The sequence below is a fragment of the Poecilia reticulata genome, linkage group LG6 (genome assembly GCF_000633615.1).
Source record: "Poecilia reticulata strain Guanapo linkage group LG6, Guppy_female_1.0+MT, whole genome shotgun sequence".
Lineage (NCBI taxonomy): Eukaryota > Metazoa > Chordata > Actinopteri > Cyprinodontiformes > Poeciliidae > Poecilia > Poecilia reticulata.
In genome coordinates this window covers 14,982,251-15,006,794 of record NC_024336.1, presented here as the reverse complement: position 1 = coordinate 15,006,794, position 24,544 = coordinate 14,982,251, and the positions used below count along the sequence as shown (strand labels likewise).

Sequence of the window (24,544 nt, the reverse complement as noted above, 5' to 3'; positions counted from 1 at the left end):
AGTTAATCTTAAAAATTTTTTTTTAAAAAGCTCACAGTACTGTTAAAATGCCAGCTTTTAAAATTATGCGCCGACTTTTTCGCTTAAATGTTTTCTTCTTTTACTATTAAGAGAAACAAAAATGTATGTTGGGTGGAAAATAAATCGAGTAAAAAAAAGCTGTAGCTGCACATGTTTACAGTAATATCTTGTTGAAACACCTTTGGAGTCAAGTTTAGTAGAAGCCTATTCGGTAGTTTTCAGACTGTTCCTGCCAAAGGTTTATTAAATCCATGTGACTGGGAGGACTTCTCTTTAATGCAGCCCATTCCAGGTGAATTCAAAGTATTTCTAACTTTTCCTCCCAAAGCTTTAATTTTTCTGATGACTGAAATTTTGGATGATACGTAATTTCTTCCATTTTGATACAAAAACTTTTTCAAGTGAAGAATAATAACTCCATAGCATAACGTAGCTCCTGCCATGTATTCCAGTTTATTGTTGTTTATGTGTAAACCCCCCCCCCCMAAAAAAAACAACACATTTTAGTATTGTGGGCAAAATATTTTCATTTGGTTTTATTACATAATAACTCATTCAGCTGAATTTAGACAGGCACTGGTGAAAAGGATTCAGTCTGGCACCCCTATTCTATAGAAATAAATACAGAGAAAATAAAACACTTTGCAAAGGATCAGAAGGATAATATTGTGCAATTTGAAAACTATAGCTTTGCTAAAAGATGCCAATTGTGCAAATGTCAGAAAAAAACTTAACTGGGATGCACTTATGGAACCACATTAGCAAAACATTTTTATCTTTATTATTACATCATGTGGCCTTCTGTAGCTTTGTCTCATTAGTTAGTAAGAAAATCAAACTATAGCAAGCCCATCCAGTAAGGAATAACTGCCACAATCAAAGATGGTGCAGATCATGTAATGGGATACAAGTCAGGACTGAAAATGCATCTTTCTAAATTACATGAAATGAGGTAGAAAAACTAATCCTAACACATGAACCTGAGGACTAAAGGTACCTACTTGCATGCAGGTGGTCCACTTCCATCTGGAAGTCATTCTTAAAGAAGATGTAACCGATGATGGAGAAAAAGTAGACCAGGAAGAGGGCGAGGATTGCCGTCAAGATGATGGAGCGGCCATTTCTTGTCACACTTTTGATCACGTTCAGCAGCGTCTCCTCTCGAAACACCAGGTCAAACAGCTAAAAGAAACTTCATATCAGTGAGAATGATAACGATAATTTTAAAAATGAAAAAAATTAAATAAAATGAATTCCTTACCAAAAAGCTGTAGAAGAACTCGTGCACAAAGAGGCCCAAGACACAGATTAAAGCATAACCCAAATGGTAGATGAAGAGCAAGTCCATTACAACTGCTTTGTAGCCTCGAGCAAATGTTCCCTTGTTTCCCACAAAACTTACAAGGAACACCAACTTGTTGAAAAGCTGAGAAGGAAAGGAAAATATGACTTAACAGAAGACATAATAGTTCACTGCCTCAATAGAAAAAGCATTCCTTACTTACGTTTATAGAGCCCAGCAAAAACAGAGCAGGTGTGAGGCCCATCGTGTAAATGGCTCGTAGAATGAGGGAGACGAGGAAGGACACGATGCCCCACTGCTTGGGCAGGACAGGAAGCAGGGCGGTGGAGATGCCCAATGCCACCCACAGGAAGATATTCCAGAACGGGGACAAGGTGCCTGGACGAAAAAATATAAATAAATAAAACATAAAGACCAACAATGCTTCAAGACGTGGTGGCTTGTTGATAAATTATTCACCAGAGTTTAGAGCTTAACTCGGCGCACTGTGGTGAAGGCAACACTTAGACATGTCAAACAACAGTCCGGGGGGAAATTACTGCTCAAAACAACAGATTACAGGGTAAACAAACCACTGAAGCTCGGGGTTCTCTAGGAAACTACAAAGCAGGGATGAGTAACGCAGAACAGTGACGCTAAAGAAATAGCTTTGTTTGATCAACTACACAAAACCCAGTTTGATGTAAATGTGGTCGKGTCGTCGATGGACTAAATGTTTTTCGCAAATGGTGCTGAAASAGCTGGTTATGAAGTGTAAGTGTTGAGTCGTCTCACACGTCTTCATCTAATCCTTCTTTGGTTTTTCTAAAGCTATATCTACACACACACACACACACACACGCACACACTTGCATGGAGAATTGCCTTCGGATTTCCACTCTGCCGTTTTCTTTTAGTACTAAAAAGAATTCTGACTACATTTCAGAATAGAGCTGAGCAGAGATGCTGTAACACAAAGCCCTCAGCCAATAAAGTCAGTAAGTCCAAGTTGTCTTGTATCAGAAGGTGCAATTAAACAGTAAAAGGATCTCTGAGCACGTTCTGTACACAACTACCTATTCATGTGCAAAAGTTTTATTAGGTGTGAACACAGGTAAAAAAAAAAAAAAAAACATTTAATAGTGTGGAGGAATAATGCATGTTTTTAAGATTCTTTTTTTAATCTTGGGATGAAATCCATTTAACTCTACTGGAAATGTAATCAACATACCTAAAAAAAAATTAGCTTTGTGCCAGGAAGCCAACAAATTTTAAACAGATGCTACCATTTCTGGTTACCAAAAAGTGGTGAAATATCAATCGAAATTCAGCTGCTTAACTGGGTGTTAACTACATGTGCTGAATGATGTATATGCATACATATGTAGAGTATTAACAATGACCTTTTGATGACAGAAAGTCTGCAATAAAGTTTAACTGATGCTCCGAATTATTCTTGTTTTTTTTTTTTTTTTAAATCAGTGCAGATATTTGTTGCATGATCATTCCACCTTGGAAAAACAAAACTTCACAGGGATCATTAAAAGAACAACTTTTATGACATTCCTGGCAGCGATTAGAGGATATAAATTTCAGACTGGCAGCTTAATTACCCTCATCTCCATCGTCTCCAAACGGATAAAAAGCTCCGACGGTGAGGTTGAGCACACAGGCCAGGTAGAAAGAGATGCTTCCCCAAAGAGAGAAGTGCCGGGAGAACCAGAACAGAGCCTTGTTTCCTATGCAAAGGAGAACGGAAAGAAAGTTTAGCTTGTTCCTTCACACATAATGGACACTATCCACTCATGCTGTGATGAGATTCTGGAGCGGCAGTCGCTATTTAGATAGCCACTTACTGCGGATCTTCTTCTGCCACCTCATCTCGTTGTAGAGGTTGTCGAACTGCTGGAAGAAGTCGTTCACCTTGCTGCCCTGGTCGTCTCTCTCGGTGGTGGTGAACACGCGGTTCTTGGATTCCTCGGTGAGGTACTCGCAGATGTTTGGGACGGGAAACACAATCTGCTCCATGCTGCGATCGTGGCGCACGATCTGAAAAGCGAAATCGATTTGCTTAAAAAAAAAAAAAAGTAATTCCACATCATCAAAAATCTGGCGGAGTAAAGTCAACGCTTGCCTCTATCTGTGCCGTGTGCTTCGCGTAGTAATGAAGAGCTTCATCCTCGTCGTTATCCAGCCCCAGACTGGGCCTCAGGCTCTGCTGCAAGATCTTACTGTGTCTGGCCAACTAAAGAAAATAAAAGAATAATGTAAGGACATATCTAATGTCTAAATTCTTATCCTTTTTTTTTCAAAGGGTTTATATAAAAAAAGAAAACAGCTATAGAAATTCATACCAACTAGAAAACTCTGCCTTCTCATGATTATTGAAAGAAAAGCAACATTATTTTTAAAATTCATTAAAAAAAAGAAATAAACTAACACAAAAGTGTGTTGTATGAACTTGTTTTTAGAAGTCAATTACTTAATATATACATATAAAAAAAAAACAATAAACCCAGTTTTGCAATCTCAGTTAATTTGAGAAGCTTTTAAAGCTTACTCTTTGTTTCCTAATCTTCTTTTTAAAAAATATATATAAAGAGGCTATTTAAACCAATAACATTTTCATCGATTTTCAGGTTCTACCTTCATCTGTTTAGAATGTAATAAGAAAACAAATATATAAACTTAAATATTATGTAATAATGATCAGCCCAGTGATAACATCTTATAGCAAATATAAAGCTTGTTACCCTTAAATACATACATAAATAAATGTATTTCAATAACAAAGCAATTAAAAAATGTTAAGGTTAACAATCAGTTAATCTTATTTAAAACACTCAGTGTTTTAAATAAAAGATTTGTGTCCACAATATTTATTTTATGAAGATTGACTCCACGTGCCACATTTTCTTTTACTAATAAATCTTGTCTGGAGTGCATAAGACAGTTTCTCCATCTTCAATAGCTCTTGCTGAGATTTCCAACTTAGACATCCATTAGATTTTCATCTCAGAAATTCTGACATCCAAGTACAAATCAAATGGACCACAAAAAAAAAACTTACAGAAGTAAACGTTGAATGAATATTTAAAGTAAATGGCAACCAGCTGTTTCATTAATAAAGCTAAATCCTCTGGCACTCAAACGGACACAGGCAGAGCGGAGGACCTGCTAGACTTGCTCTGCCCTTTTACATTGACATAAAGCAGCGTCACATCATGAAAAATTATTTTAGTGTCGGAAGAGTTCATTCACAGTGCAGCAGTCTTCAATCATTAATAAAGCGCTGGCGCGCACAGCCCTGAGGTCGGCAGAGGGTCAGACAGAAACAAACAAACAAAACAAAAAAGCCAATGGATAAGTCACAGACAAACAACAGCTGTTGCTTTTTTAATAACCTGATGGGCCAGGATGTAAATGTTGTGTCCAACGTCTCTGGGTTTGATCCGCTCACCAGCGTTGTCCATGTCCTCCTCAGCATCGTAACCCTGAGTGTAGGCTTCCTTCATTACGTCCACCTATAACCAGGCAAGTTCGGACAAGTTTGTTGGCAATGCAGCGGATGTTGCTGTTAACTTGTACAGAAAAAAACAAACACCCACCAACTCAGTGGGTCTCATCTTGTAGAGAATCTTCTCTGCATTCTCGCTGTCATGGCGACTCTCCATGATGGCCAGCAGCAGCTTGGAAGCATTGTTCTGGGGAAAAAAAAAAAGGCCCCAAATACATAATTTAAGTGATTAAAGCTGCTGACATGAACGCCTGAAGTTTTGTCGGATTACTAATTTAATAAAACCTCTGTTAAAAACCAGAACAAACACTTTTCAGCTGTGGCTCATAGAAAGAGTCCTCTTCATAATCCGCTTCTCACCTTGAGGACCAGCACCAGGTCCAGTCGATTCTCCCCCAGGGGATTAATGGAGTTCACAATCAGCGCTATAATAATGTCGATGCCATTGGACTCATGTTTTGCTATGCATGTCTGCAGGAGAGGAACAAGAGTAGTTAATGCAGTCAAAACAAAATAGAACTTATCATAGAACATACATTTGAACTGAGCACACAAAGAGTACTAAAGGGAATCTCAACAAATTGGCTCATTATTGAAATATTATTGTCTTTATTTGACAACGTGGTCGTAGGAAAGATCCATGATGACAGCAAGCAACAAAAAGTCATTGCTAAAGAAGCTGATTTTTGACACAAGCATATTAACAAAGTTAAGTGGAAGGAAAATGTGTAAAATGGCAAATAAAAGCTCGCAGCTGCTTTCTTAAGAGGAGACTGCAGCAAAGAGTATGATGGAGATTACTAGGATGTGTACAAGAGCCACCACACAGTGATTTACCCCAGGACATGGGCTGGAGCTGATGCATTCCTTGAGTTAAAAACGTACTAAATCAAATACAACATCTGAAATGTCTTACCTGGATGTAGAAGGGAAAAAAAACGGACTGTCTTTGTATGTAAAATAGATTTTGCATTTTCTTTAGAAATCTAGCTGCTAAAGTTTGCAGCTGCCAAGAGAGCCAAAACCTGAACATATTACACTTTCAGTGGAAAATAGAATACATTTTATATGTTGGAGTAAAACAATCCTGGTTTACTCTGAAATTTCAATTGGAACAGGTGCAATGAATGTATTTCCAAATATGTTTTGATTCCTCTGCTCTTCGAGTCATTTTGGCTTTGAGATGCTTGACCTCATGTCTTTGCAGCACATTCACTAATCGTCGTCGTATTCTGAGCTGTGGAAACTCTCTGGACTACGTGCAACCAACAACGAAGCATATTTGAGTAGCTTGGAGGCAAAGTTTGGGCATCATTTCAGGGGTGAAGAGGGGAAACGATGCAGGGAGTCAGACTGTTGCATAGTATTATGGGATATCAAATCAATCAATCAAATTTTATTTGTATTGCACATTTCAGCAGCAAGGCATTCCAAGGTGCTTTACATAATTAAAGAAAAAATAAAAAAAACCATGTGACATTGAATAAACGGTAAGAAAGAGAAAGCAATTTTGAAAAAAAAAAAAAAGATTAAAAAAAGATAAAAACATACTTTTGTTACGGAATTTAAGCGCCTGTCGTCGCCGGACTCCGCCGGACTCCGCCGTGCGTTTAACACGGGTATTATCCAGGCCCCGTCGCCTAACAGGAGACCTTGGAGACAAGGTCTCCAACCTTGCAGCACCAGACTCTGTCCACCTGTCACGCAAATTTTTGTGCTAGGACTTAGCCGTCCTACACGGATTTTTGTGCACAATTTTTTTACCTGTTAGAGTCTAGAATTTACAGGGTTTTTCTGTGCGCGCAATGACCCTCAGTCACTCGCCACTTTTATATCATTAGAAAGAGGAATAAAAAGAAATTAATAAATAGATAAAAAGTAAAGATAAAAACATTGAAAACATTGAAGACATCAAAACCCGCACTCCAACCCTAATTTAGCCATAAGCAACTCTAAACAGGTGGGTTTTAAGTTGAGATTTAAAGGCACCCAGTGTTTCAGCTGTTTTACAGTTTTCTGGAAGTTTGTTCCAAATTTGTGGTTCAAAGAAACTGAATGCTGCTTCTTCTCCTTTGGTTCTGGGGATGCAGAGCAGACCAGAACCAGAAGATCTGAGGGGTCTAGACGGTTGGTACAACAATAACAGATCTTTAATGTATTGTGGTGCTAAACCGTTCAGTGATTTATAAACTCAACAAAATGTCTTTATGACAACTTGACATTAACCAAGAAATCATTACTGATAAAAATTTGTTCTAAAAGTATTACTTATTGCACTTTAAAAAATTAGGTAACTTTATGTTATTAAAGGTAAAGTTTAAACAGTAATGATTTCTTGGTTAATGTCAAGTTGTCATAAAGACATTTTGAATAATGTCAATTTTGTATTAAAAGTGTCATGATTTACTGAATGACACTTTATGACAACAGTCGTAAATATTCATGAAGGCTTATTCATGTTCATGACAGGTGTTTTGTCATGTTTATGAAAGTGTCATGACAGTCTTATTCACCCCCTTCAAATAAAGTGTTACCGTCTATTATTTGAGCTACAGGGAGCCAGTGTAGGGACTTTAAAACTGGTGTTTTGTGCTCTATCTTCCTGGTTTTAGTCAGAACGCGAGCAGCAGCGTTCTGGATCAGCTGCAGCTGTTTGATTGATTTATTAGTCAAACCAGTGAAGACGCTGTTGCAGTAATCAATGCGGCTAAAGATAAACGCATGGATGAGTTTCTCTGGATTGTGCTGAGACATAAGTCCTATAATCCTGGAGATGTTTTTCAGGTGATAGAAGGCCAACTTTGTGACTATCTTAATGTGGCTCTGAAGGTTCAGGTCAGAGTCCATCACTACTCCCAGGTTTCGGGCCTGATCGCTGGTTTTTAGTTGTAATAACTGAAGCTGTGCATTGATTCTCGTTCGCTCCTCTTTAGGTCCAAAGATAATAACTTCAGCTTTGTTTCTGTTAAGCTGGAGAAAATTTTGGCACATCCACACATTGATCTGTTCCAAGCATCTATTCAGTGATTGGATGGATTCAGAGTCACTTGGTGACATCGTGATGTAGAGCTGTGCATCATCCGCGTAGTTATGGTAGCTAATCTTATTTCCTGTTATAACCTGAGCCAGTGGGAGCATATAAATATTGAAAAGAAGGGGTCCTAGGATTGAACCGTGGGGTACCCCAAATGTGACCTTTGACCTCTCTGATGAGAAGTTTCTGATTGAAACAAAGAAATCCCTGTTCTTCATGTAAGATTCAAACCAGTTGAGCACTGGACCGGAGAGTCTGACCCAACTCTCCAGTCGATTCAGTAAAATGACGTGGTCAACAGTGTTGAAAGCTGCACTAAGGTCCAACAGAACCAGCACTGTGGTTCTCCCACAGTGTGTTTTTATATGGATGTCATTGAACACTTTTTCAAGGGTCGTCTCCGTGCTGTGGTGAGCACGAAAACCAGAGTGGAAGGAGTCAAAGCGATTCATTGTTGTTAGGAAGTTATTTAATTGTTTACAGCTTTTCCAATAATTTTGCTGATGAATGGGAGGTTGGAGATCGGCCTGTAATTCTGCAGTAGTGATTTGTCTAGATTGTTCTTTTTTATCAGTGGTTTGATAACTGATGCATGCTTTAGTGTTGCGTGATAGTTACGTAGTCTTTCTTTGTAGATGTCATAATAAACGTGCAGTTGAGTTTTACGCCATTTCCGTTCGGCCCTACGGCAGAGCTGTCTTGCAGATTGAGCTGTTTATGCATTTCTCCATGGAGATTTCTTCCTTCCAGTCACAACCTTCACTTTAATGGTGGCAATGTAATCAATGATATCTGAAAGTTTGCACTGAAAATTATCTACCAACTTATCTACGTCATTATAGCTTAAGGGCGAGGAAGAGGCGTAGATTTGATTAATTGTTTCTGCTGTGTTTTCTGTGAAAGTACGTTTTGTGATGGTAGCTTTTTGTCCAAGTGGGTTAACAGATAAAGAACTGTCAAAGATAACAGCACAGTGATCCGACAGGGCGACATCAGTTACAGAAGCACTGGAAATATTCACACCCTTGCTGATAACCAGGTCCAGTGCGTGTCCATGAATGTGTGTTGCTTGTTTGACATGTTGTGTTAGACCAAAACTCTCTAATGTATTACAGAGCTTTTTTGCCCCTCTGTCTTGGGGGTTGTCAACATGTAGTGTTGACAACATGTAGTCTTTCCCAATATGTAGTGTGATTGTTGTGAGTGCAGTAGCAGAGGGGAATACATGCATGAAATTAGCCCCTGGGCTCAATTCACTTGCACACAGTATGGATGTGGCATAATGCAGACTAATGTTATCACTCTGTATTATGTTATATTGTAAACAAGTTTCAATTTTTCAACACAAATGGCATAAGGTCCTACCTGGTTTTCATGGCAGGGACCCTGGCAGTACTCTGTGATGGTTTCTAGCGTTTGGCGCACCAGATCCACGTTGTTCTCGTTGATATAAAGTCCCAGCAGCCCCAGGCCCCCGGTGGTGCTTCCGCAAATGCAGTCCAGAAACTGAAGCGTCTCACACACCAGATTGTAGTTGGTCTTATTGTGCTGATGGCGGAGGAAGTTCTGAAGTCCGAGACAAAAGTCACAGTTTAGATTATCAGTTGTTTTAACAACAACAAGAACATCAATTGTTCCAGACGGATTTCAGCACCTGCAGGTCTGAGTTGTGGTTTTCACAGAGCAGCTGGAGATATCGCAGAACAGGTTTCATGATGGCGATCGACCAGCTCATCTCGGGTTCCTCTTCAACCTCGTCGGCTCCACCTGCATCGCTGTTCTGGCCAAGAAAGTCAAGATCGGGATCTAGTTCGTTCCTGTAGGAGGAGATGGCCTTCAACGTGGCCGACGAGGCCTCCTTCAGCTGTCCTCGCATCTCTTCCCTCATACAAATGCTTGAGTCTTTCCCTGCAAAGCAATGATAATAGGTGGATGGCATTAGCAGCATTTAAGAGCAAATGACCTTTTGTAAATTGATGCAGCTGAACAGCAAACGTTTATCCTTTTAGGCCTTGAAACAGTCATAATAAAATAAGAAATGTAGAGGCATCCTTTTGACAAATGAGGCATAATTAAGTGGGGTTCGGTAGCTTAAAACCACCAAATCCTGATACAATGAGCTTTTGTAAATCTTGTGAAGTAGGATGTCACACGGGCTTTTGACATGTGACTGCATGAAATGGGAACAGCATGTCAGCAGAGCAACCAAAATCACTCTGGATTTATCCAACACTGATTTATTTAAAAAAGAAAAAGAAAAAAATTAAGGCCGAGCTGAACCTCAGGACCTCACACGGTGCTAAAGAATAATTGTTTCTATGGCAATGCCTGTCTGCTCTCAGGTATAATAAGTGACTCAGTTTTTCATGTAAATATGTGTGGCTAACAGGCATTTGAACATTTGGGGATAATGACTGGTGGTAAAGTGGTTTTATTCAAGACAACAAACAAACATCTTTATTGGGATACGAGATGGATAAAAGTATTGTGAAAGTCTTCGTACAGCTTGTACTTTTTGGTATTTTGTAAAGCATCAACAAAGAACATCAATGCATTTTGTTGGCCTTCTAGTAATTTTGTCTTGCATTTAGCTGCAGTAATCTTCACTCAAATCTTTTCTTTCTATATCTATTCAGCCTCTGTTCAACCAAACAGGGGAACAAACAAAGGAAATGAGCCTCGGCTGCATTTACATTTGAGTTGTTCAAAATGTTCATAAATGTTCACAGTGTCAGTTTTCAGTAAATAAATGAATGAAATACTTCAATGCAAAATTACTCAGTTTACCGTTCCAAAACCTGGTACTGTATAAATTGTCATCTTCTCTTTTCCTGCTGCTGAAATCGAACATGTTGACGGACACGGTGGACCGGATCTCCTGCTGGGCCATGCGCAGGCGATCGTAGAAAACCTTGAAGAACTTCTCAGAGTTCTTCTGCTTAAACAACTGGTTGTAGAAGGAGTTCTGGGTGGGAGTCAGAGTGATAATTAAGACACAATCCAGATGCAGAGACGTCGAACAATGGGCAGGAATATCTGTGGAGTCCACCTGAATCTGAGTGTTTCCTCCCTTCAGAAGAGCGATGCCCAGCAAAATGCTCTGTTCGAACACTCGGTCGTTCTTGGTGCTGACTATGAGGTCGATCACCAGCTCTGTAGCCCCGACCTTATCCAGGAGACACTGAATTTCCACCATGCTGCTGCATGGCTTGTCTGAGTCCAGTGAGGCAGAACCTTCAGCAGACAATAAATGAATGAAATATTTTCACAGGTCATCTGTCTCATCTTATACCGTCGGGACACAGCGGCAATTTTAACAAGAGGGCTATTTAAAAAAATAAAATAAAGACAGTTACCTACTTCAGCTTTAAGGGAGAAAAAGAAATATCCAAACCTACATAAGCCTATATGAAAAAGTGATTTTCATACATAAAAGGGATGACACATACTTGCACAGTAGGCAAATTTACTGTATACAATACTTCAGAAATTACTTTAAATTGGTTAAAAAAAATCTGCCAACACTAAACTGCACATCTTTGCTGTCATGTTAGCTGCATTTGCTCCCCCTGCAGAGAGCAGTTATTTCAGTGTCTGCTGAGTTTTTATTTGGGGTTTTTCAGTACCTCCCGATGACTGCTTGACAAGGCCTCCTGAAGAACTGTTTCCACTCCCACCCTCCGACTTGGAGTAAAGCTTTTGAGTTCCAAAGTAGCGAGTGAGGAGAATCTTTCTCAGCTCATTTCCCTGTGGAGACAGAAACCATCAGATTAACATATATTCAAACTAAAACCGGACCATTTTCACATATTAGTCACAGTGATGCCGTTTGAGTTGCTGAACAAAAACATTAAAAAAATAATAATACAAGGTAACAAATCCTAATGTAAGAAGCAAGAACAATAGTGGAAATCGATCAATTATCTCAGAGATTGCCGAGCACATTTTATCCCAATCCACCTAATGGGAACCATCACAATTATTCCACGATACATTTCTCTTGTAATGGGAATGCCGTCACACTGCATGGCAACGCTGTTCTCAACAAATAAATCAAAGATTGAGAGAGCACAGCGGTAACTGTATGTTTCAATAATGGGACATTTATAAAACAATCTGCAACGTCTGAGAAGAAATAAGAAAGATGTTTGCCCACTTGAAAATTTCTTCTGTTGCAGCCTTTACGCAGAAATATTTCTCACCCCGAAACAGTTTTGGTTTTAGAGGTGGACTTCCTCCGTCTGTATAAATTCAAGCGTGCAACTCGTGCCTTTACATTCTACTTTTGGATTTTCTGGCATACAAGCAAACTTTTATGGGTCCTTTAATTATGGCGGGTCATTCAGATCCTGAATCAGCAAACCATTCAGGTTTCAGGCCCAGATAATCATACCACTACCACCATGCCCGACTGTTGGAAAGATTTTATTTTTCTGTTATTTTTCTGAAGTAATGAGATGCACATCTTCCAAAAAGTCATTTTGTCAATGTCACTCCACAAAATATTTAATATAAAGACTAATGTTGTGAAAAACCTAAAATGCAGGCCAACCACACTACATACAGTCATATTCTAATTGCATCTGTACGAATAAAGGCTACTTGATGTATGTGAGGGGAATCAATGAGTTGCACATTGTTCATTTTCTTCCACAGAAGCAGCAGGTTTGCTTCAAGAAGCCATTTATTTTCCTACAATCTGCAGTTATCTTCTGTCTCATGTGACATTTATGGCTGAAGAGCAGAAACAGGATGGAAACTGTGCATAGAGATAATCTCTCAGTGGTGGCTGTGTAATAAGAGGGAGGGTGACTGAAAGCTAGATGGACTACTATGGAAACAATTAGTAAACATATATAATTATTGTGCAGGACAAACTATAGAGGTTGCAGGGGGGTTAATACTGGTTTCTGTGGCAACAGGTATTGACACAGGCATACCAACAGAGAAGATAGACATAAAAAAACAGAAGTGAAACAAGATGAAGCCTCCTAGTGTTAAAGAGAGATGATAAGGAAAAGCTCTTGTAGACTGCAGTTTGTGATGTGTAACAGATTTTACACTTTGCAATAATTTTAATATGATACCACGTATGACAGCCAGTCTATGGAAGACACTTCCAAAAAGGTTGCAAGTAGCTCAACTACAATATTAAGTTTCTGCTAAAATAATTGAGTGCTACAGAAAAAAAAAAAAAAAAAAGCTTTCGTCATCAGTATTTTTGCCAGTTTTAGGCACAAACGAAGTTGAGCCAGAAGAGCAGATCAGCTAAACTTCCACAAACTGTGAATGGGCATAAGGAAGAGCTTGTGTAGCTGATGCTCTCCGTGTCAGTAAACACTCAATCTCATCTGCAGTCAGCACAGACACTTGTCTGCCTGCACTGTCTGGCTGAGCGGCTTCACAAACACACACAGCCGCAAGAATAGTTGAGGATGAGCCATCGAGCCAGTTTCTCATTTCCACACTGCACTGCAAACACAATTTCAAGAATCACGATATAGCACATGATTGATTTCAAATTAAGGAATATTTGGAGTTGATTTCTCCCCCTTTCTGACTGAGCCCGTGCTGGCACTCGGCAGGGAAGCGAAGGTCCAACAGGAGATAGTTGAAAGGAGGAAGGGGAGGAGGGTTCTCTCTCACTTGTCTTCCCTCTGGGCGATGCAGTCTGCTGGCTACGACCGCAGGAAGAGAGAAGAGAAAGGGGAAGACATGATAGAGAGAATGGAGGAGAGTCAGTCCAGCCAGCCTGACTCATCTGCTTGCTACTGCACTGACGAGAAAAACTCCAGTCAGATGATGTAAGAGCCACGAGAGCAAAAGACAGAGTTAGAGGTAAAAGTGCCGACAGAAGTCAAGCAGGCTGGAGGGAGGGCAAACACAGCGGAGCAAGGAAGCAGTCGTGATGTTTTAAAATGTGCACTGGCACGCCACACTGCGGTTCTGCTGTCCAGGCTGGGGATGAGCTGCCGATTCCTTTCAGTCGGCATCTCAACAGTCCGTTTCCCCCTCCCTCCTTCCTCTTGCAGAGCTCTGAGAGTCTTCTCCACACAGGAGAGAAGACTGAATTAAACAAGTACTTCTTTGGGTGGTCTGAAAACTCATGCAGGTAGCAGAGGGCAGCACCAGTGGTATCAGAGTTGCTCAGTTCAAATGAGATTACATAGTTAAGCCAGAGGAAAAAAAAAATCCTCCAAGCAGGTTAAGGAATTTAGAAAAGGTCCAGGGGAATGTGGTTTTTTTTTGTGATGGGTTCTGTCAGAAGAGATATCTCTTTTTGTTTGTCTTGGGATTAAGCGGACTTCAATACAGAATTTTTTTTTTTTAACAAGCTATAGGAGTCCAACTATTTCAGCATCAGTAAACACCATCCCACACTTTCTGCAAGATAAACTTGCCAAAACTGAACCACCGATGGCTAATGCTATGGATGCACAATATATCAGCAGCATTATCGGTATCGGCAGATCAATACTGCCAAGATAAAAAAAACTGGACTGAAAACTACTGATGTTTATTTCCATCTTGTTGCCTTTTTGGTATGTGTATTACGACCAGGAAGGGAGGCGCTTGACGTTGTGGTACAATGACGCAGTGTGGGACTGTGGAGTGTTTAAAGCAGAAAAACAACGTCAGTGACATGGTTGGGTTTTTTTCATGGTGTCAAAAGGGCAGGGAAGTTCATCTGATATCGGTCAATGTCAGTTATCAGCAATAATAATATTGGATATCAACAAGGGCCCAAATTTATGTTTTGGTGCGTCCACTATGAGCGGATCAAGGATAATAATTAATATCTCCTTAAGAATAACACAGTATGAAACATGTAAGAAATATACTTACCAGTGACTAAGCTGTTTAAAGATCTATGAAGCAACAGCATTTTTTTCTAACTGGTTGACCTATGACCTTCTTGCAGTGCTTTAATGACTCAGTGTATAAGAAGAATTTAAACTCTGTCTAATTGATATGTTAATCCGTTAAACACAGCACGTTAATTCTGCATCCAATATATTCAATAAGATTTTTTTCTTTTTTACTTTACAGACACCATCATTGAGCTCTGCTTGCATGTTCATATGGCCAAAAAAGGACAAACTGAATGTATATCTGATAAAATCCTGCAAGAGAAACAAACATCACGAGCTGCAGTTTTACAACTTTTTAAAGCGGCCGTCCCTCGGCACATGAAATGATTTTACCCAACAAACAAGCACATCAGCAAAACAAATTAAGCCCACATGTGAAAGAAATTGGTAATTCAGGGAAATGCAGGAACAGCAGCATAAACAGCATAAAGTATTTAGTACAAGGTTAACCACTGAGCATTTGCTAAATTGTTATTCTCCAACAATGTTGGGTTCCGACTTTATCAGGGGAAAGAAAATTATCAAGATAGTTTGTTTGACTGCTTGGTGCTTCAATTAAACGCTAAGCATTTAGACAAAGTAAAGAAGTTTGTTTACCTCTGAAACTTGTATTGTTTTACCTCGGATGAATGTTCTTTGTGGCTCAGTTGGTCAATGGCTGCATGACTTGACCTGACGGGTCAGTGAGCGGAGAAGTGGTGGAGTGGGTTGGTGGGTCGATCAGAGCATGGGATGGAGAGTAGCTGGGCTCAATAGGCAGTTGAATGGGTGGGTGGGGTTTTGGGTGGGAAAGTCAATAGGTATTTGTGACTCTCTTGCTCTCAATGAAGGCGGATGCTTTTTTCCTCTGCTCCCTCGCTGTCCATACCTGCCCTGCTTGCTCTGTTTTTATCGGGTCTTTTTCTATATTTTTGGTGCCTTTCTTTGCACATCATTAAAATCTACAAATTATGGATCTGGTCAACTGGTCTCTCAATGCAATTGATCAAATTTTCGACGAGAAGTCTGGGCACAGGAGATCCCTCTTGACCTGCAGGGACACACCCGGCAGGATTCACCCTGGATTTATTCATGATAACAGGATTTCTAATGTTTGGAGCTTATGGATTCCTGGATTATCGACAAATTTGTGACGGACTTGGCCGAACTAGCAAACACTTGGACTGTTGGTGTGGACAGAGACGAGGACTCTAAAACTCACTAACGAGTTGGAATCAATCTTGGAGAAGTTGCTAGTTTCGGTTCAGTGGAACAACCAAACTAATTTGGATAATTGGGAACTGAGATGTATTGGAGAGACTTTAGCGAAGATTGAAATTCATAATCTTCACGACCTAAGACATTCTGTTTATAAATTGGCTTTCCCCGTGTGGCCTTGGAAGGGCTGCATATCTCTAATTTCCTCGAAGATATGTAAACATAACGCTCTTCCCTTCTCACCCCCTGCTGTTTCCATGGAGCTGTGGAGCTGAGCGCTCCTAAGGACATCATGCCTTGATAAACACCTCTGTCGGACTATGCCAAGCCACCTGACGTCACCGCCTTCACTCATGTCTTTGTTTTGCCCCTTTGTTTTGTCTGAATGTTGCCATCTGCCCTAATGTGTCCTTTCCTCTTTTCCTTTGGTTTGTTATTTTGTTTGCATTTCCTTTTAACTCATGTAAAGCACTTTGAATTGCCTTGTTGCTGAAAATGTTCTATATAAATAAAATTACCTTACCTCACGGGTTGATGGCAGATGGATGAAAAATGAAGGGGTGGGTCATTGGGTGGATAGACTGGTGGATATATGAATAGGTTGGTTGAAGTTTTATTTGGTGGTTTGATAGTCAAATGGATGGATAAGTGAAGAGGATGGCCTCTGAATGGTTGGGCAATGGGGGGATGAGTTGGTGTGGGAATGACGGGGAGGATTGGTGGGTAGATTCGTTTTTGCAAAGACAAACTTGTTTCTTTTGTCCACTTTTTTTTTCTTTTTTTAAGAGCACATGGAGCATTATTACGCTCCATGTGCTCTTTGTCCATGTATTATCACGGTCTAGTATAGCGGTTCTCAAAGTGGGCGGTACCGCCCCCCAGGGGGCGTTCAGAGGACGGCAGGGGGCGCTGGCGGACATTTTTACAAAAGTGGGGCGCTGGTATTCCTTTGGGGGGCGTTTGGTCGAAGGTAAACTTTACACCTTAAATGCACAACAATGCCAGTTTAGACTTTGAGCAATTTGGTGAAACTGTATTGTGTAACATTAAACTATGCTTGGCTGCAACTGTATCGATGGCAGCTCTTCTTCTATTCAGTGTTTGTTAGCTTCTGTTAGCTTCTTGGCGCAGCTCCGTTTTCCTGCTACTGGTAGCTAAAATCACAATACCTTCACTGTGTATCCCTCTGAAAAATGAACCCATTTAAATAAAGATATAAAGAAATCCCTCCATGGGTGATACCATGATAGAGAGCGTTCATTTTATAGCGTTAACACCAGAGCTGTAAGTGGTCCGGTATGAAAAGGGGGTGATAGAACAACGGGACCACAGAACTTTTACATTTCCATAATCAGAATGCAGAAATTGTTTCCAATGTTTTAAAAGGTTTATGTCAGTCTGCCTTTTCCCCATCGATACGCCCTGCACCTTAGGGGCTTAAAAAAAAACAAAAAAAAAAAACGACGCGCACATTGCGCAAAACTCTGAAACAGGAGAAGCGGGACATAAAACGGAGCAACGAACTAGATGTGAATTATGGCATAAAAACAGAATCCGACCCTGAACAGTGAAAAATCAACACATGATGTGGAAAATCATGGTGATTAGGCGGCGCAGCAGGTGATAAGTGAAAATTACTGGTGGTCAATAAACGATAAAATAAATGTAGCAWCAGGAAAGAAACTAAAGTGGACATAGCGATAAACCAAGAGAGGATAATACTAATCAAAAGAAACTAAATGGAAATGAATGAACAGCAAAATGCAAGAATAAACTAAGAAACTAAAGTAAATACAGAGGAATAAACTGGTATGGCAAGACCTTTCGAGCAATAATTAATACAGAGGACTGTATAGCAAGAATAAACAGACACTATTTCCAGATAAAAGGTAAAATAATATTGTTGAAGTGCCATGGGTTTGTTTATTCAGTATCTAGTACTGAGAATAAATATATCTTACAGACCATAACAGTAAAGAACTGATCGCTTATTTATGTTTTTAATTAGATTTGATATATTTATTTCTTCAATATTATTTTTCATGTCAGTGTTAATGTCATGAGGCTGGTGACTCCATGACACTTTCAATTTGACTCATTAGGATTTGATTAAGAACCAGATTTGTTCTTTGTAATTTCTGTCCAGTAAAACTATTAATATATAAATCAATAGACAGGTCTGTATAAAGATATAATCCATGTTTCTGTCTCATATTTGTATGGTATTAAAAGGATCTGGAACTTTTGTTTTACAACTGAAAGGTCTGGTTTGCACAATAAATGCCATGTGGGTGAAGTTTTATGGATGATACTCTGATGTCCCATTCTCCTGAAGGCAGCACAGAGCTGCACCACCAGAAATTGACAGAAACACCGAAGAGAAGAAGAGCTATGATTAATGTAGTTACAGTTCTATCCATATTTTAATGTTGCAGAGCTCAGTCGTTTTGCAAATAGATCAAAGTTTAAACTGGCATGTTGAACATCTTTTATCTGGTCATTTTGTGCAAGATTTAAAAACTAGAAAATGGCACAAAATAAGAATATTTTTCCACTTTGATTGGCTGCTGTTTGGCCTACCAATTTTAACTTGAATGTTCATTGCATTTTTCGTAGACGCCTGTGAAAATAATTTCTATTCCCATGACTTTTTTGTTCTCTGGGAAATAATTTTTGATGATAAATACAGAAACAAGCATACAAATTAAAACATCTACAATAGTGATAGTTATATTAATGATAAAGTAATGGTCAGTACAAAGTAGCCTGCAAATTCTTTGGTGGGGGGCGGTGAGGGATCTGGATAAAGGCTAGGGGGCGCTGGGCCAAAAAAGGTTGAGAAACACTGGTCTAGAACAACAAATCGTCTGGGGGAAAAAAGCAGACAAACTCCAAAGCAAAATATTCTGACAGCTCTGAACTAAAGTTCTTGCTAAAAGCTCACTTATATTTTCTGGACTTCATCAAGTCTTGCACAATGTAGGTGCTGGTTTGAATTTTATTCTATTTTTTTGAATAATTTCACAAGCATATCATCTTGTGGCGTGACGTGACCTGCCGAGGATCTTCCAGATCAGCATCCACAGAGACCTGGAAGACTCAAAGGCGTTTGTGTTTTCATGTCTACAAGCCGCATTAGCAAAACTGAAACAACCAACCAGTAAGGACATGAACTAAACCTGCATGTCATCCATCCTGTTGTCAGTCATGTGCCTCTTTGAGCACAACTGGCCTAACTCACATGCAATCAGATTCAAATAACAGACCATGAACTGAGTCCAAACATTGTTCACAGTCACAATTAATCTCATTCATAGAATCCCTAGGATGCATAATGTTCTCATCTGAAATACCAAGACTTTAACAGGCTAACAAAACGGAACAAAACATCTTTTTTTCCCCGRTGTTCAAAGATGTTCAATAAAAAACAAACAATAATTAAACTGGCAGGCATGTGTCAAAGTAGTTCTTATAATTTAGTTAATGAGTATATTTTTTTTACCCGTTAAATAGAAAGAAGGTGGTTTAAAAGGACAAGACCAGATGTTGCAAGTTGTATTTATATCTTATTACTAAGTTATTAATTCTTCAGAGTGGGCAAACTTTACACTTATTTTTAACTAATTTAAACAGTTAAACCGTTTGTGAAGGAGTTTCGGGAGCTTAAGCAGACTCGGTGCTCTTGGAGCATTTTCACATTCAATATGTAGACTTCTTTTGCAAAGTCACGTCCAGGCCAGACAACCAACATGTGCTAATCCCTCATCACCATGGAGACCAATGTATAAACCTCCCTTAACAGACACCTGACTAACAGATTGAGGGAAATGAAGACAGAAAGGAAGAGAGATCGCCTCATCAGAGGCAGTAAATCTTGCCATTAACAGCAAATACATTTTTAAACAACTTTTGAGTACTTTCTGGTTTGTGGGCTTCAACAGCATAACGGCTCCATATTTAGCCCAGACATGTCCCAGTTTAAACTTTTTCTGATTTTGACCCAGCACGATGCGTCAGCCCAAATACATGTGAAGGTTGAACTGTACAGCAGTCACATTTACAACACCTGTCTGGAGAAACAAGCTACAGCGCACAGGGACTCCCATCCCGTCTCGTTACATGACAGCCAAAAGAGGGAAAACCCTGCAGGATGAGTTCACACCGAGACAGCCAGCATTGCAGGGATAGCATGTGCTTGAGCAAGGCTTTACCCCTACATGCATGCATGTAATGCACTTAGCATCAAGACAGTGGTAATCTGTAAATCTGCTTTGCCTTTGGGTGAGTTGGTGTGAAACCTGGCAAGCACAGAGGTGGGACAGATGCACACACAAAGAGACAGGCAGCGTGTGAATGACAGGGAGGAGAGTGTGAGATAGGCGGGACAAGAAATCCTGAGAGAGTGATCTATATTACATAAGCAGCTTTTTTGGTCTACTGTAAACAAGAAGATGTGTACTGTACACAAGACAACACGTGGCACAGCTGTACGTAAAGCTGGACACATAAAACACACATTTAGTCAAATTAACGACTTGCATTAATGTGTAAAAAAACAAAAAATTTAAACAGTAAAATTTCAAGGTTTATGACACTTTTTCAGATTAAGTCATTTTAGTCTATTGCCTGCTGCTGAAAGCTTGTGGCTAACTGCTAAGCTAATGCTTTGCAAAGTTTCCTGGATCTGAAATGAGCCAGTTTAGTGCAACTGGTACTAAAGCATGAGGCTGGTGCCGGTATCAAGAAATTACAACGTTTTAGGAAAAAACTGTTTAAAAATGGGGGAAAAAATGATTCCATGTCATCCCAAAGGTTTAATACGCCCTTCCTCCACCTGGTTTTGCATAAAACCAGAGTCTTAGGAAATATTTATTATTAAGGTAAGGAGTTACAGGATTCATGTTAAGCTTCTGGTTGCAGGCTAGCAACCAGAACAAACACATCAACGAATAAGTGTCGCTCTATTGAGAACACAACAGTAAACATTAATAATATGCTGCACAATATGCTCTTCAAAGTGAACACTATTTTTTTGTGAGTATTGCTCAAAATATTGTTTTAGACCACTTCAGTAATACACAATCATACGCAGAGTACATCCTTTGATGAATGTAGTAGCTCTGAATCTAACAAATATTGAAATAAATAAGGGATTTACGTAAAAAAATCTGATATACTGAAGTGTTAATCTAAAAGAAGTATATTGATGTATTCTACATGAAACCGGTTAATATGTTTATAAAGTGAAAATGTTAGAAGAGCCTAGATTTGGTGCATTTAATGAAAATTATTATAATTTTTTTTTAAAATGTGCATTAACAATCACAGCCGATTAAGGAAAACAAAAAAAACAACTTTCCAAATCACTAATCCGGCCAAATGACTGACGCAAATCTAAAGCGTAGTGTAATCCTTTAAAGAAACCTGAATAAAGACCATTTTATTTAACCCAATGCTGTGAAATTTCTCGGGTCCAGCATCAGTGCACTTTATCAACCATTCTTTTAAACATTTTCTTCGAAATAAAATCTCCTGCACCCTGGATATCTTCAGGGCGAGTTGGAGCACAAACATTTACACAGGACCCCTTATCTGACGGCTCAAACAAGCACCGTGCCGGGCGACTGCCCACGTTCCCCCTCATGTTGTCCACCCAGCCACGATCTGGCCAAACGCAGGTCAGGGTCTGGGTGGGACAACACGGCAGCGAGATAGAGAGAATAAGCTGAACGCGAGGACAGAATGCGACTAACCGAGACTAAGCATCAAACGAGGAGGAGGGGGGGAGAGAGAGAGAGAGAGCAAACAGAGGAGCGAGAGAGTGCGCAGAGAGGGAGAACGTGAGGCTCCACGTGATTCTGGCTCAGCCACTGCAGGCTGTTACGTAACCGCACCCCCTGCCCTGTCTCCTCATGGACTGAGCAGACTCTCTCCTATCCCTCACCCGGCAGACGCTGCCCGCTCTCTCCCCCCTCCTCCCTCTCACATGGCTCCTCACATGGCTCTCCTCTCTTTCTCCTCTCTCTCTCACTCGCTTCTCCACCCACTCATTGTACCCCAGGGGAGCCACCAGTCTCAGCTGCCTAAGCTGTCACTCTGTGTCTCTCTGCTTCTGTTTTTTTTTTTTTTTTTTGTCTGTCTGCCGCTCCCTCTCTCATTATTTCCATCAGCCACCGTCCTCTCCCTCCTTCTCAGCCTCTCGTGCTGTGAAGCAGCAGCTCCACACTCAGGGCTGAAGGGAAACGACAGAGAGGCTACAAACGCACTCATGAACACCTACACAAAGTGACATTTCACAGATTGTTACTGCACCGTCTGGCGTCTAGGATGAGCCGCGCCACTTTTAAAAAGTGACTCGCTTTTCCATCTTGAATCCTTCTGATCTTTTTTTTTTTTGTTTTTTTTACACAACTGCTAAGCCAGCTTTGGGGGGAAAAAACTTCACTGAGAGCACAAACCGAGAAAGGAAAGTCAATACTGGCAGGAATGCATTCTTTTGACAGCTAATTCAATAATCCCAGTTTTTAAGACAATAATCTGACTTGCGAATTAAAAACTCCAGTGTCTCTCAGGGTTCTCACACTGTGTTGATGACCTGCAGTTCATACTTTTCAAACCTAAATGAGCAGCTTTCACTTCATATTAGCTTTCACTTCATATTTATTAAAGTTGATTAAAGTTTACTATTAATTTACTGCAGATATCCTTACAGTCTTTAGTTTTAAGTACAAAACCTTCAAGTAAGGAGAGACAAATGGATGAATGGACAGATGGATGGATGAAGGAATGGATACAGACAAAATGAAGACCTAAGACCGATGGATGGATGGATAAATAAATAAATAAATAAATAAATAAATAAATAAATAAATAAATAAATAAATATTCATAGGACACGGGGTCCTGCTGAACCTCCTCTCGCTGCAGTATTGATTTGTTTGTTCAGTGCTTGCCCCCCCACCTTGTCCTCCTTCCAACGCTTTCCCCCTTTTCCTTCTCAGTGTGAGCGTGTCCTCAAGTGCCTCCCTGGCTTATGTAACGCGGGCAAACCCGCAGCATACTGATGAGGAAAATCGAGGCTCCGGGCCGAAACAACCGGGGAGAAAACAAGGACTCTGTTGCACTACCCATGGCGATTGGCATGTGGAGACACGCCTATTGCAAAATTTTAAGTACTTAACGTAATTAATGCATTTTGAAAGGATGGAAGAACAAACTGCAAAAAAAGGACCAAGAAACAGCAGGTGAAGCACTTACAGATTCCTGAAAACTTTCCTTCTTCTCCATCATCTCTCTGATGGTCTCCAGGATCTTTATACACAGCTTTTCCTCTTGTTCCATAAGCTGCTTGGTGTGTTTGATTAGTCTGGCAAAGAGAGATCAGGGAAATGTTGTTTAGTTTATAATTGATTCCTACAAGTGCAGCAAAAATCCCATAAGACAAACCAACTCCTGATCACCACAGAGAAGCAGAAGAAAAGTGGTATTTGTGATCGTTTTATAGCATGTTAAGAGAATCCTCATGTAATAATGCAAAAACAATTTGTGCATTTACATTTTCACTTGAAAAAAAATAGAAATTCAGCACAAAGTGGGGTTTAATAGTGGAGCAGAAGGGAAAGATACAAGGTTTGTAATATTTCTTGCAAATAATAAATTGAAAGGTGACACTTCCAACATTACATCATCAACAAGCATTACTGCGGTGACATCTTCATCACAGGCCTATCGTTTCTACCGTGTACTGTGCATATCATGCATTACTAATGGGCATCAGAGTAAAAGGGGATCAATACAAATCCAGGTCACACTTTTCAGGCGTTCATTTAGATTTTTACAGTTGTACACCCTGCTTGCAGAGGTGTGAAATCCCACCTCTGCAAGCAATTGAACCAGTCTTTCAAAACAGTTTGGGATTTTTGTTTGCTTTTTTTCCAGCAAGGTGAGGTGTATTATTTTGGACAGTTTTATTTATTATTTTGGACAGCTACTTACTTGGACATAAAGGCTCCGCTCTCGCAGCGTAACCGAGCAGCCTCTGGAAACAGCAGCTCAGGACTTTGCAGAACATCCACCAAAACAGAAAATTCTGCTTGAACCCTCGGACAGAACTCATCCTCCAAGTACGACACAACCCCCTTAAAAACAGAGGCAGAGACATAGAAAGATGCAGCTGGACTCTGCCGGCAAACATGTACGAAGTCTTTATGAAGTTATTTGAGCTCCACTTTATACGAGTCAAACATCTAATCAACTAGGAATGCAATCTTAAAACTTGATGAACAAGTTTTAAGATTGAAGAAAATTGAAAACTGAGGGCTAAAGCTCAGCGACCCCAATAGATGATGTCATACTCCAATGTGTTAGACGTCTAGTCCAAATAAGCCACCACACCTGTAGTTTCTCAATGATGTTCTTGTAGTCGGGGCTACCCAGAGGCTCTTTGCGAGGTCGAGAACGGGCAGAGGTCCTCCAGTCTTTTGCTGCTCGCTGCACTGCATTGGTGTGGACATTAAGGGACAGAGCGTTGACCTGACTGTCCAGATCGACCGGGATGGGTATGGAGCGGGCCTTAGCTGAGGAGAGAGCAAAACGGAGATAAACGAGATAAAGAGATACAC

The 24,544-nt window shown here is 40.1% G+C and overlaps 1 protein-coding gene across 1 annotated transcript in view; it reads right to left on the bottom strand.

Annotated features, from left to right (window-relative positions):
- itpr2 (inositol 1,4,5-trisphosphate receptor, type 2) overlaps nucleotides 1-24,544 on the bottom strand; it is a 70,546-nt gene that overhangs the window by 15,942 nt on the left and 30,060 nt on the right. The window contains exons 35-51 of the mRNA XM_008411467.2: nucleotides 24,318-24,499; nucleotides 23,919-24,061; nucleotides 23,181-23,289; nucleotides 11,481-11,601; nucleotides 10,904-11,088; nucleotides 10,642-10,819; nucleotides 9,509-9,762; nucleotides 9,220-9,420; nucleotides 5,181-5,291; nucleotides 4,912-5,007; nucleotides 4,708-4,827; nucleotides 3,438-3,548; nucleotides 3,160-3,352; nucleotides 2,917-3,042; nucleotides 1,527-1,702; nucleotides 1,283-1,447; nucleotides 1,023-1,203 (exon numbers count right to left, since the gene is read on the bottom strand). Of these exons, the coding sequence (XP_008409689.1) occupies nucleotides 1,023-1,203; nucleotides 1,283-1,447; nucleotides 1,527-1,702; nucleotides 2,917-3,042; nucleotides 3,160-3,352; nucleotides 3,438-3,548; nucleotides 4,708-4,827; nucleotides 4,912-5,007; nucleotides 5,181-5,291; nucleotides 9,220-9,420; nucleotides 9,509-9,762; nucleotides 10,642-10,819; nucleotides 10,904-11,088; nucleotides 11,481-11,601; nucleotides 23,181-23,289; nucleotides 23,919-24,061; nucleotides 24,318-24,499 (2,652 nt within the window). The remainder of the gene's footprint in view (nucleotides 1-1,022; nucleotides 1,204-1,282; nucleotides 1,448-1,526; nucleotides 1,703-2,916; nucleotides 3,043-3,159; nucleotides 3,353-3,437; nucleotides 3,549-4,707; nucleotides 4,828-4,911; nucleotides 5,008-5,180; nucleotides 5,292-9,219; nucleotides 9,421-9,508; nucleotides 9,763-10,641; nucleotides 10,820-10,903; nucleotides 11,089-11,480; nucleotides 11,602-23,180; nucleotides 23,290-23,918; nucleotides 24,062-24,317; nucleotides 24,500-24,544) is intronic.